This window comes from Melopsittacus undulatus, chromosome 8 (genome assembly GCF_012275295.1).
Source record: "Melopsittacus undulatus isolate bMelUnd1 chromosome 8, bMelUnd1.mat.Z, whole genome shotgun sequence".
NCBI lineage: Eukaryota > Metazoa > Chordata > Aves > Psittaciformes > Psittaculidae > Melopsittacus > Melopsittacus undulatus.
In genome coordinates, this window is record NC_047534.1 from 15,679,779 (window position 1) to 15,693,823 (window position 14,045).

General features: G+C 38.7%; 1 protein-coding gene and 1 non-coding gene across 3 annotated transcripts in view; both read right to left on the minus strand.

The window, feature by feature from the left end:
- Positions 1-366: 366 nt before the first annotated feature.
- On the minus strand, positions 367-438 carry TRNAT-CGU (transfer RNA threonine (anticodon CGU)). The gene has a single exon. It is a non-coding gene; the product is annotated as a tRNA-Thr (tRNA).
- A 6,217-nt stretch (positions 439-6,655) lies between these two features.
- MRTFB (myocardin related transcription factor B) overlaps positions 6,656-14,045 on the minus strand; it is a 79,972-nt gene continuing 72,582 nt past the window's right edge. For both annotated transcript variants that reach the window (XM_034065508.1, XM_031050329.2), the window contains 2 exons: positions 13,923-13,983; positions 6,656-12,083 (listed from right to left, as the gene is read on the minus strand). In XM_034065508.1, the coding sequence (XP_033921399.1) occupies positions 11,545-12,083; positions 13,923-13,983 (600 nt within the window). In that variant the 3' untranslated portion in view covers positions 6,656-11,544. The remainder of the gene's footprint in view (positions 12,084-13,922; positions 13,984-14,045) is intronic.

Consider the following 14,045-nt stretch of genomic DNA (forward strand, 5'->3'; position numbering starts at 1 on the left):
TTGAAACACTGGTGGTGTAGCAGATGCGGATTGAGCCGTTGTCATGCGGTGCAGTGCGGTGCGGTGCAGTGCAGGTGTGATCGGGGAAGTGCAGGAGGCAGCGAGGCTTGGCAGGTGCGGCACCGCCCCTTGCAGAAGGCAGCGAGGCATGGCAGGTGCGGCACCGCCCCCTGCCGCAGCCGCTTAGGTGCTGGTGCTGCAGCGAAGCGCTGCGCGGTGCACTCCACCCTGCCGGGGGGCGGTGACCGCTGCTGAGTGCTCGCCCGCTGCACCAAACCAGTGGAAGACTGAAGCGCTGGGATCTCATCGCAGCAGCCACACCGCCTTCCCCTAAAAACGATAAGACCCACACCGCGGGCCCCGCCAAGGCACGGACGGGGTTCGAACCCGTGATCTTCGGTTTACGAGACCGACGCCTTACCACTTGGCCACCGCGCCTGCGTTAACTGGCTTTCCGGACGCCCCTCTATTGCTGGCGCCCCTCCCGTCCGCCCTCGCCAATCGCGTGCCAGCAGCGGGCGGGCCGCCTCCGCTCCGCGCCCCGCCCCCGCGGCCGCCCGCCTGTGCTGCGCGTGCGCGGGCACCTGCCGGGCGGGGTGGCGCGGGAGGCTGAGGGGATCCTCGTGGCGGGGCCGCCGCAGTCCCAGCGCCCGGGCTGAGGCGCGTTCCCCCCGGCTGAGGGCAGGTGTGAGGGGCCGCCGCTGAGGCAGCCGTGCTGCAGAGCGAGTCCTGTTACCGAACAATGGCACTTAGGCATTTAGGTCAGTGTGTTGGAATGCGCGGTTCTCTTTCTGACCAGGAGGAACAGCTTATGGAGGGTGGGGGGAAGCGGTGTTAAAGCTTTCCTTCTCCATGAAAAGAAACAGAAATGAAAAAGGGTGGGAAAATTTAATTATAAATATTAAATTAAACTTGCTAAGTGCCCACTGCTTGATTCATATGAAGCTTCATGTTGTAAAATGCAGAAAACATACTAAAATACATGTTTTTCTAGATTTGGCCTCCTGCATATTTACAAATGTGACCTAAAAATAAAGCTTTTAGTTTTCACTGTTTATTGTGGAGATGCTTTTAAACTCTTTGTGAAACTTTTGTGGGGCACCCAAATGATATCCCACCTTCCTGCGTGACAGGAATTTTGTTTACTGTCTTTTGGGGGAGCTGATCTCAGCAATGGTCACTCGTCTTTTTTTTGGTGGAAGAAGCATGTGGACATGTTGACAGGTACCTTTGGAAAGGCTGAGATCAGTTACTAACCTGGTGGTGCTGTAATGCAGGTGTGTTCTAGAGTGATCTATCCGTATCATTTGGGGATGTTCTTTGAACTGTCATCAGGAAAACTCACACCTGATGGCTTGGCTGAATGACAAATGTCAGGTTTTTAACAGTTGCCATTTCCCAGCTTCTCTGTGCTAACTCTGTGTTCCAGCAAACAGAGCAGTCTGAACTCACATCTCCTACAATGAAAAGTACTCGATTTAAATTAACCTTAGTGGGTGGTCAGTCCATGTTAAGTGTGTTTGCTGCTATCCTGGGATAGTTGCCCCAAAGGTGATTCGTTCTGCTTTTCCAGCCCTTACAAGCATAACTGATGCTCTGTCCTACCCGAACAGTTGCTGCAGTTTATCTGCTGGTCTTGCTATCTCTAGCTTCAAAGGAGATACCCACATCTGGGCTCTGGAAAGCCACAATACTGCTGCTGAGTTCTGCTCTTTCTCACTACAGTCAGTGCAGCATTTCACAACTGTGGTGACTTGTAGGATTGGAAACAGCCTCCCTGAGCTCTCACACCCGTGGTTTTTATGAACGGTGACCTTGAAGGGGCAGTTCATAGAATCATAGAATAATTAGGATTGGAAAGGACCTCAAGATCATCTAGTTCCAACCCCCCTGCCATCTCTAAGCTAACTGAAGAAGAGGGAGTTAGTGTGACCCAGGTGGCAGGAGGAAGGAGTTTTTAGTAAAGTGGTTTTGACTGATGTTCTTCCATAAGCTTCCTGCTAGCTTAGTACAAAATACGCTCTTTAATGTGCCATCCTTGCCAGTTGTAACTTCTCATCACAGTTCCTGTGCAGCTCATGTCTGCATTTGCTTTATTCATGCTTTGGTATCTTTGTGAGCTGAGAAGTGATTTTGTGCTGGGAGGAAGCATTTGACTTATATGTGGTGTTCATAGGAGTTGTATCTCTCCAAATAGACTCAATTTTTAATAAATGTATTTGGTTGGCATCAGAAATAGCATTTAATGGTAAATCTATTTCTAGTCAACTGATTCAAGGTAAATCAACTTCTAATGCTAAAGTTCTTTACTTATATGGGGAGACTGAGAGTTCAGTTTGGAATCATGAGTATCTTCTGAGTAGATTAGGAGGATATACTTGATTTGGATTAAAAGCCCAACTGCAATAATGTGCCTGGAACATGGAGCTGTTTAATAGTGAGCTGGTTTATCAAAATGGTAGTTTTTATAACTAAAAATGTAAGTTTGATTAAAGACATGTTATTGCCTGTGGTGTCTTCTGATGCCTGGATATGTTTGTCTGGGAATGTCTTCTATGCTGATCATTACCCTTGTTTGAGCTCTGTGCAAAAGTCCTTATTCTTTATGCTGAATCCTCCTTATGCACTGTTCTCTTCTGACAAAATCTTCTTTAAAACACCACATAAATTTCTAAAAGAAAAGTCTTTAGAAGATTCCAGTGCTGAAAAGATAATGTCAGAGATTTTGTTGGAAGGAGAAAATAATCACCATTGTTTTTCCCTCCTATGAGATGGAGGGGTTGCTTTAGGAGAGGGTTTTGATGTCTGTTTTAAAATACAAAATTAAGCCTTGCTACAGATTTCTCTGACTTTTGAGAAAATAGAAGGGGAATAGTCAAATTCATGCAGAATTTGTATAGCTGAGTTTTTAAACACATACTATAGGGTAGCTGGAGTGCTCCTCAGTTAACAATTATGTGAGCTAAGACTTTGTCTTAGCTTTATTAAAGAATTGTCTTGGAGGGATTCAGGAAAGATGCAGTGTTACCATAGAGTGGCCCTGCAATACTTTTTCTGCAGAGAATATTGGAGGCTCATCTTAAAGTAATTTTTTATGTGAAGGTAAATATTTCTTACTGTATAAATTTATGGAAAAATACTTAGAGGAAAACAACACAAAACCAAACCAAGCTCCTAGCTGTTGCATCTCTGATGCTCCTCTAATTTGTAACTTCTCTTTTAGCAATGTCTTGGTGGGGGTTGTAGATTACAGTATGGGGTGCGGGGAAATCTGTGTGACATCTTTGACTTGAGACAGTACAAGTATGCTAACATGTCACTCTAGAAACATTTGTATAATACATAAGAAGCTAACAGGCAGGAGTATATAGCTTTTAATATTGTACAAATACAAATGTGGTGATGGCCATTTGTAGAACATGGTATAGTATCATAGAACCATAGAATAGTTAGGGTTGGAAAGGACCTTAAGATCATCCAGGTCCAACCCCCTGCCATGGGCAGGGACACCTCACACTAAACCATGTCACCCAAGACTCCGTCCAGCCTGGTCTTGAACACCACCAGGGATGGAGCATTTACAACCTCCCTGGGCAACCCATTCCAGTGCCTCACCTCACAGTAAAGAACTTTCTCCTTATATCCAATCTAAACTTCCCCTGTTTAAGATAGAACCCATTACCCCTTGTCCTATCATTACAGTCCCTAATGAAGAGTCCCTCTCCAGCATCCTTGTAGGCCCCCTTCAGATACTGGAAGGCTGCTCTGAGGTCTCCATGCAGCCTTCTCTTCCTCAGGCTGAACAGCCCCAACTTTCTCAGCCTGTCTTCATATGGGAGGTGCTCCAGTCCCCTGATCATCCTTGTGGCCCTCCTCTGGACTTGCTCCAACAGTTCCATGTCCTTTTTATGTTGAGGACACCAGAACTGCACACAATACTCCAAGTGAGGTCTCATGAGAGCAGAGTAGAGGGGCAGGATCACCTCCTTTGACCTGCTGGTCACGCTCCTTTTGATGCAGCCCAGGATATGGTTGGTTTCTGGGATGCAAGCATGCACTGAAGCCAGTTCACATTAAGTTTCTCATCAACCAACACTCCCAAGTCTTTCTCCGCCAGGCTGCTCTGAATCTCTTCTCTGCTCAACCTGTAGGTGTGCCTGGGGTTGCACTTGGCTTGGTTGAACTTCATGAGGCTGGCATTAATATGAATTTATATATTCAGGTTTTATTGAAAACCAGGGTTTAGCTTGTGGAAGAAGTTCATTCAGCATAATCTCAAGCTTCACCAGTCCTTCTTGGCTTAGGGGTTACACCTTAATACTGGTATGAACACAGTTTGGTAGGGAGGGTTATGTGTTTATTTAGTTCTTGGTCTTTGTAAAACAATCAAACCTCCAAATAGTCAGTTGGCACCAAACTCAAGTGCTTTATCTCTGATATATTCTAACTATAAATTCCATAATGCACAAATGTGTGGTCAAAAAGTACTGCACTTGCTTTGCAGTATTCGTGTTTGGTGTGTGATAGCTGAAAGGAAATTGGTGGCATATATAGCCTACAAACTTTTAGAATGGCTATGTTAATAAAGAAAATGTATTCTATGCAATTTACTGGGCATAGTAATAGGCTTTATTTTTCCAGTTTTATGGGTATTTGTCCGAGTTCTGATGTCATCGTCATAAAACGGACTTTAACAAGGAAAGAGTGGATGATCTAATATAGGGACTGCCTCTACAAGAGGAAGTATCATAGTAAATACTGAAATGAAGTAGCTTCACCGTGAAAATCAGCTTGTGCATAATGATCAGCTCATAATTCATTCTGAAGAAATGTGATGTTCTAGAACACAAATTGAGCAGATTACAAAATGCAGATGCAAAATCCCACAATCTAGCACATTTTGAAAGCCTTAGAATAATTTGGAAAAGTCATGAATGAAAATGAGTGCAGTCTTTTATACACCAGAAATCATTTTCTGATCCTTTCTTTGCCTTACTAGTTCTGAAATATCCCTTCTTCTCTCACAGAATAGCCTTATTCTTTGTACTCACTTGGCGTTTTCTTTACAAATTCTTTTTCATTGTTAAAGAATTACAGGTAGCATCTATTTAGAAAAATGTGATACAGTATGATTCTATTTCCTTTCCTTTAACACAGTATAAAACAGAATCACAGTATTTTGTAGCTGAAAAGAATGCCATATCAGCTTGGGGATTATTTCTGTTTGGGACAGTGTAACTCAATGAGGAGTGGAAGTCTGTATTGGAAGGTAAATATATCCAGTAATCTGCACTAATACTTAATTGGTTTTGACTTCACTCTGAGAGGCCTTAGAAGTTAATTTGCAACAAAATGTTGCATTTGACTCACAAATGAGGTTAAACTACCTGGGGAATGTTCAGAAGCTTGCCTGATTTAGAGGGCTGTGCCTCTTCAGAGCTCTATGTGGCCTGTTTTGAGCAGCTCAATGAAACTATTCCACCAGTCTGCGCCAAGACACTGACACGAGAGGTTCTCAAGTCTAGCATGTCCCATTCAGTCTGTATTTCAAAATGTTGTTTTTGACTCCCTGAAAAAATCTCACTTGTAGTGGAAAAATCTCTAGGTTTTTCCTCCTTCCTTTTCACCCAGGCACCATGAGCCGGAACAATGACTCCCTCCATTTTTCTTGCGGCTTCTTTTATACATGACTTCAGTGTTGCAGTTTGTTCCCCTTCCACCAGGAAATAACTGTGGACTCACTCAAGAGATTATCCTGAGAAAATTTTGCTAGAGACTTGACTCTTGTTAACAAAGTATGCACCAGAATCATGTTATGTTATATTTCACCAAGTCTTATTGCAGCATCTTGAGTTTTGATCAATTTTTCTTTTTCATGGGGATGGGTTTAAACTAGTGCTGTTCAGCGACCTCTTTACTACCCCTATGCAGTCATACACCACCACTGCATGCACTACATAATTTTAAGTCCTCTTCTGTGTTAAGACTTTAGAAGACTTTTAAAATAAGGTGTATTTCCCTTGTGGAAAAGAGCAGGGAATGTCTAAAATTGCTTAATATGTCTCTGCAATTGCACTATCACAGCTGCTTAGGTCTGTGCTTGTGTTTGGGGGTGAACCCAAGTAGCTGCACATCATATAAAAAATCCAGGCACAAACTACGAAATGAGGACTGTATGGATTATGAGCATTATATATAAAGCTCATAGATTGCAATTGCTTTATTTTTTTATGAAGCCACTTCATTTAAAATCTACAGAAGAGTATCACATCTGTATTTTACCTGTGTTACTTTAAAGTGACAAAAGCACTGACAAGTCTGAGTTCTTACCCTACCTGCTCTTGAGAAAAGAACAGAAAACACAAAAGGACAAAAGGAATTAATGTAATAGTATTGCTTTAAAAAAAAAAAAAAAGAAAAAGAAAAAGTCCAGACCTAAACTGTGAGAGTACAGGAAGTCTGTTCCTACAGATTTTGGCTGATTTTGAAGATAAACCATCAATCTTTTGGGGTTTGTGTAAGTGCAGATTTTTTTTTTTGTTAGGAATGTACTTAGAATATAGGCCAAATGTCACAATTTTTGTGATTATTATTAATCTGATTTTGTGATTATTATTAAAGATAGTTTTCATTTTAATTAGTAAGCATGGACAAATGAACAGTTTTCCTTTTTTATTTGAGACACTTAGCAAAAATGCTGAAATATCAAACATTTCCTCAGTAGCTACAATATTGCCACTATGTACAAAATATTTGATAAATGTAGTACACATATAAAAATACAGTATGCATTACATATATACAGTACAATGTGCAAAACATATGGCATTCAGACATATGGAATTGATTTTAGGGGTGCAAACAGCAAATACAAAGGCATCATGGTTTCTTATAGAAAGGCAATACATAAACTGACGCCCTGATTGCCATAATTTGCATTTAGTAAAGTAGTGCTTAAATGAAGAGGGCCCTAGGGACAGGTGTCTATCTTCTTCTTTCCACAAAATGAGATGCTAAGACATAATTATGACTATGAAAATAAGAAGAGAAACACCTACTAGGGTTAGCATTATTTCTACTGCAAGCAGTACTGTGAAGAAAAATCCTATCTGGAAAAAAGCCTGTGCTAGTACTTAATACAAATTTCTCAAACAACAAAAACAAATCTGTACTGTTAAACATCAAAACCAGCTTTCAAAATATCTACATCCTTAATTTTAAAAAACGTGTGGATAATACTTCTGGGGACTTAATTTCCTGTGCTTCAAAATACAAAGTGCCTCCTTTGGCAATATAAATGGCAATACTTTGGTTCCTATTTAAATTTTTATATTATTATAATTTATTTTAGGCTGTCTTTTGAATATCTGAGCTGTATTTTTTATAAAAATAGTATGATTATATAGTTATTAACCATCCCCTGCTTTTTATTGAGATTTTTCTCTCATAGCTAGAATGGCTTTTTGGCTAGATTTCTAAAAATATGCACTTTTGACTTAAAAAGTCTTTAGTCAGAATGGACACTACAGAATGATGTAGGTGTCTCTTTTTTTGCACTTTTTATGAATTCCTAGCAAATTGGTATAAAAGGAATATTTGAGATAACTTCAGGTTTTATGGATGCTCTTTATTGGCTACGTGTATACTATATGCAACTCCATTCCACATATCTTGTGTTAAAAATCATCTGTAGTATGGTCTAGAAGTCATCAAAAGGTGACTTAATAGACCACAATATAAAGTTTCAACAGATCATTAACTAGAGATAAATGATTTTTTTTCCAGTTTTAATAGGATTTGCTTTAAGTTTATAATACACTGAAGATGTCATCCAAATAACAAGTTTATATCGGTGAGCTGTACTGAGTTTGATTCAATAATGCCCTTCCAGTTACATGTATTCTGTGATTGCATTTTCTCTGCCTTGAAAACAGTTCAGCAGCTTGTGCCTGGTTTCCAACTACAGTGCCTGCACTCTTCAGGCATCTGAATGTTTGAGATACAAAACATTGAAGTTTAACATTGAAACTTCCATCTTGATCACCAGCTTCCTTGAACGTAACTCCTAGTGGTGAATTTAGAAGTACCTTCGAAAGAAATTTCAGTATTAAGTAGTGATTATTTCTAAAAGCTGTGGCAAGCTGTTGCCTCAACTTTTTACAGGTCTGATTCTGCAAGCCCACATTGCTGGATTAGACTCTAAATTTCTGTAGTGAACAACTGCCATAAATACATTTTATTCTCAGAGAGAACTGCTATATTTATGACAAAGATTTCTGAAATATTTATAATGTTAAAAAAAAATTGCCTGTAAACTTACTTGCCTTATCTAATGCTGGATGGCACAAAAAGTGCATAACCAATACCATTTCTGTATTAAATGCAGGATGTCACTCCTCTTGACTTGCAAAACATGTCTGAGCTCTCTCAGTGTCTAGAAGTGTAAACGCCAACTTTTGATTTTCACACTGATAAAATGGCATTCCTAATTACTTTGAAGGATCTACTAACAACACATTTGATGGGATATGTTCCATTAGTATACTGCAGCCATTACATGGCTAATTTAATGTCAGTGCATTCCTTTTGCAACTGTTCTCTTAATGAGAAGTATTCAGTTCTGCACAGTCGAACTGCATGGTCATGATTAAATTTCGAAAGATGTATTGTACTTGTGTGACAAAAATTGTCATGTAAAACATGCACACACAGAAGTCTTAAGCAAACCTATTTCTGCCATAAAAGGCATTATAATTATGGCAAATACACATTTCAGAACAAAGTCTAAAGCAAACCATTATATATAAGGTTTAATACACAAGTCTGAAATGTACAAAAAAATAATCACACATTCCCTACACTAGAGTATTTGTACTTCAGAAACGAAAATGATCCCTTAATTTTTTATTTTTTTATTTTTTTCAAATAGACTCTTAGAGTAGAAAGCTATGCTGTACTGATAACAACACATCTCAACTGTTTGGGTTTATTTCTGCACACAGATTCCTATGGATTAGTTAACATTCTACACTGCCACTAAGGATAGTTTTGTAGCAAGATGACTTTGCCAGTTTTAAGCTCTATTTACATGCACATCAAAATGACAGTACAGTTGCTCTAGGTTTATCTGTCCTCTAAAAATGAATTTACTTGCCTCTTAATCGGAAGGCAGGGTCAACAAGGGGTAACTCTAACCACATGTACGTGGTATGATGTCTGGTGTATTACACATAATAAATTGACAGTACTGCAGAACACTAAATTTCATTCAAAGTTGTTCCTATCAGACCAAGAGTCCTTAATTGCTATTCTCTTAACAGCTGAGGGCACTTAGTATCTCAGAGTATTAGCTCCAAAGATCATATGATGAAAAGGAATGCAAAAAGTTGAACGTGTTTGTTCAGCGTTACTGGAGAGTCCTATACCATGAAATTTTAAGGCAGACAGTCCATGTGTAGTATTGTACTCAAGTATTGTAGGCACAGCAAGAAGCACTAAGGAAGGTTGTCTTTCAGCTTCATCTTTTTTTGTGAAAATCTCCACAGACTGTTTTTCTTTACTTAGTTTCAGATTAAAGTAAATCCTGGCTTGTAAAACTATTGAAGATATATAATGATTTAAAGTTCTGGTAGCTGGATATGATGCAAACATATGATGCCAGTTTAAACCCTAAACCACTGATATAATTCACTATTTTATCTGAAGCCAATGGAATTGTGTAATATTAGTAAACCAGGTTGCATTGTGCATCTGGAGACATAAATCTGCAGTTAATTCCACAACACTTTCTGACAACAGTATTTTGTTTCATGTTACCATGACACTATGGTGATTTTCTTTTTCATAAAATGTGACAGAGGTCACTAAATAGTTAACAGCTACTTTCTGTTTTCATTATTTCTTTGATACTCTGACACATATCATTACTCTAAGAAGTAAACAAAAGCTTCAGGGCATTTTTCCATTAGTTCCTAAAAAGTTTAATTTTTGAAAGATAGTGGTGAGGAAGGAATTCTGCAATAAGCTCAGTTTTCAGACTAGAAAATACTATTGCATTTCCACACTCAGGAAACAGGAGAATTTATCTTAATTTAGGAAATCCCTAGTAGGAAATAATTCCAATTTTATATCTGATTATCAGCCTACATCATCTATGGTAACATTTAACAGCTATCACCTGAGAGACAAACATAGAATGTCAGAGTATTTTACTTCATTTGCATTTTGTGCTTTTGTTTTTTCTTCCACCTGCTTTCATAATAGACTGAAAAAAATTACTAAGGGCTTAAAAAATAGTATTTCCATGTGCTGTGCTTTGAGGTAAGAGCTTAATATTTGCAATTATCTATTTCAGGTATGAAATATGTCTTACCATGAAACAGTACATCTTGATACTGCTATTTAGGATTCTCACTGAGCAGCTTCTCTGTTTAGCTTCCCTGATGTTATGTAGTGGTAGACAAAGCTATTCAATAGATAAAGTGTTCAATAAGAAATGATGGCTGTCCTGTCAGTACTGTCCCTGCAACTTGGTCTGATACTACAAACATCTTTTATTGAGGGCACTGGGATAGATGCTTGCAGGATCATAATGCACAACAGCATGAATTGAACTTTTCTACTTCCTCAAATTGTTCTAATATGCTGAGATACTGGATTCAACGATCTAACAAATATCCTCAAGCATACAGTAAATTAGGATATTTATAATTTCCATTGCAGTAATCTCGTTTGAAGACCACTGTTCCCCTCTGCAAAAATAAGCTATACAAAGTTAAAAGAGTATACAAATAACTGTCTGATATACAGATTAAAACCTAGTTATTAAATCCAGAGCATTGCTATAGAAAATTCAGTGTTCTCAATATTACCTGGGGTAGGTACAGTGGATTTCTTGCAGTTACACTTAATATCCCTTTGGATGCAGTTAAATTCTTCCCTCATGATTAAAGTATAGGGGAAGAGTTTTAAAAACCACAAAACCAAAATATAAAAACAACTTGAACAAATTAAAAGACTAGATATATGAAATTTCACTGAACCAGCCAGTGCTTCTACTTGCCTTTGCCCTCACAATTCATTTTGAACCTGGCTCAGGCTATCCACAGGAACAATGAAGTGCAGCGATACCTCCCCCTCCCCCAAACATTTGCTCACTGTGTCAATACAGTTGGCTGAAATCTGACATTTTCTTCTCTAAGTTTAGCCACGTTGTGTTTCTCATTTAAGCATTACAAAGTCAAAGACATAACTTCTTTCTTAAATATTTGTGATGTATTTTACCTTGGGGTACTTTTAATCGGTAAGTACAATCATCCTTTCTTGAATTATGAAATACAGCTTTCAGAGGACCCTGATCTGCATTACTGCTGGGAGCACAAAGTAATTCACTGTTGTAAACTTGAAAATCAGTATGGAATTAGCTTCAAGCATTTGTTCTTCCAAACATTACTGTCTTAATTTATCTTAACTGCAATCAGAATAATATAATAATGGACCTCTGCTGTAAAGAGACTCGCAGGTTGTGTTCTTGTTGACTACAGATTAATCCCAGTGCAACTGTAGATCTTGTGGATCTAGAAAGTCAGTGGAAAACACGCTGGGGGCAGTAGAACTGAGCGGAGTGAGTCCCGATGAGGAGCTGGGCATTGTGATGTCTAGCCATTCCATATTGTCCAAATTTGCATCAGGAAGGTCAAGAGACAGGCAGGAATTATTACTGCTAAACTGTGGGTCGGATGTTTCCATGGGTGAATGAGAGTGATCTAAAATGCTGGAGTGATTAAGTAGATCGTTCTGGAGGTCTTCAATCAAAGAAAATGACTCTCTGTCCTCATTACTGCTTGTCAGTTGAGGAATTTCATTACCTGATGGTAAAGTTCCATCCAAGAGGGCTTCAAGTTGGTTTTCCAAACTTATAGACAAGCTGGTGGTTGGTTCTAACGATACAGGAGGAGGGGCCATTTGGATCTGTGGTGGTGGGCGGGATATCACTGTGTTCACTGGCATTGTAGTGATGTTGGCTGTTACTGGTCTCATTTTAGAAATGGGAGATGGTTCCTCCTTTATTGGAAGGGTAATCTCTGTAATAAAATCAAAACCACCCCACTATTGAATACAGAAAAGATAATGACATATCCTTAGGCTTAAAACATCCACCGCTTTTTTGTACACTTTGAGATGCTTCCACAGTGAACTCAGCGGAGTAGGAGCAATTTTGCTGTTCTGACATGCTAACCCTACATACATAAGGTTATGTCAGGTACTCTGTGAACAACAAAGTATTTTAAAACAAGTTCCAGAGTTCTGCTTTCAGTAATATTTCAGCCAATCGGAATATTTATATTGATGAAAAAAGGAACAATTTTCTAGATGTTAACTTTACCTCATTCATGTTTATAGTTCTGACTAATCAGAATAATTATGGAACCAACACATTTCCAATTTTCAGTTCCATCCCTGTTTAGTACTATGGTGATCAGAGTCACAGAGATCAATCTAGGATCTAAAACTACTCTTTCTGTCAAGACGCTCCATATAAGATAGTGGCATTAACAATAAAAGGAAATAAAGTATAAGTTCCAGTTAATTCTTATACATTAATGGAATCCAAAAGTAAGATTAGACAGACAAGAACATGGAAATAAATCCTCTAACACAGGTGATGGTTCTACCACCAAAAGTACACCTGGCAATGTATTTTGCACCAGTTTTCCAAGCAAATCACACATCCTTAAAACCTGTAAGAGCATCTATTAAAAGGATTACCCTCTCACACTCTTGAGGTGCCTTAATAAACAAAATTTCATTGTAGAACTCACTTATGTAAGTAACAAGAGCCCTGAATACTTTACTTTGTTTTTCATTAAGATGATCAGGAAACAGCTGCCTTTTTATTGCAACTTCACAAACTTTCAAATAGGTTTAGTAACGTAACATTTGAAGATCTAAGTAAGCACAGCAATGTTTGTACATCCTCTGCTCCAGTTCAAACTACCCATGCAATATTTCAATAAAAGCACTGACAGCATTGTTCCATTTAGCTTGCGTTGTTCACTGCACAGGTCACTTATCTCAGTCTGTCACTGTCTACTCCATTTTCTTCAGCTGACTTTGCAATTTGCTTTGAAAAAGAGAAAATACTGCAATGTTTAGAATACAGCTAAAATCTTCTAATAGCCCACAATCAGTCACTTCTGTCCTGGCATTCGTGGCTGCCAAGATCGATATATGACAGTAGTACAAAACATTAAGTTAATTGAATTGCTTGTCACCAGAACATTTCCCAGTATTGGAATGGCTTCTTGGTCTACAAAGCCTAATTATGCCTGAAAGCCGCCTCCTACTGCAAAGCTACCTTTGTATGTTACTCCAGTTATTTCATCTGCTTTCTGATAGCTTCCTTATGTTAACTGACATAGAAAGTTTTTATTCATCAATGCCTTGATGTACTTCATACATACTCTTTCTGGTAATGTGTCTTTGATGTTTAAGAACTGATAATACACAGTTATATTTAATGAAATTTTGTTATCAACGTTGTTTTAACTCTTACTCTATTTTTTGTGTAATTTCAATATATGTTATATGGACTTGCTCAATTTTTCCAATTTTGATAAAATACGTCTGTGGTAACCTAAGGCATTCTTTTCATTGTTTGAATGCTGTGTGGATTATCAGACGTCTGCTTGGGCTTCTCTGCCTGGGCAGAGAAGTTCCACAGCAGTTTGACTGCATGTGTTTTGGTAAATGTTTCCTTTAATAGATAATTAATGCAAACTTTCAGAAATACAAGTTTCATCTAGTTTGTATAGCTTCTATCTCCTCTCCCTGGGAGAATTCTTTCATTCATTTGAGTATAGTACTGAATTTTTATTCTCTGGTTTTAAATCTCTGTATCAGAAAGATGTCATTTAGCTTACCTCCACTCTTGATGAGAATATCAAAAAGATCATCCATCTGCTGACTGTGTGCACTGGAAATCTGTAGTGCATGAGAAAAGAGTTATTCTTTTTCATGTAGTGTTTATGCCTAAGGTGACTGAG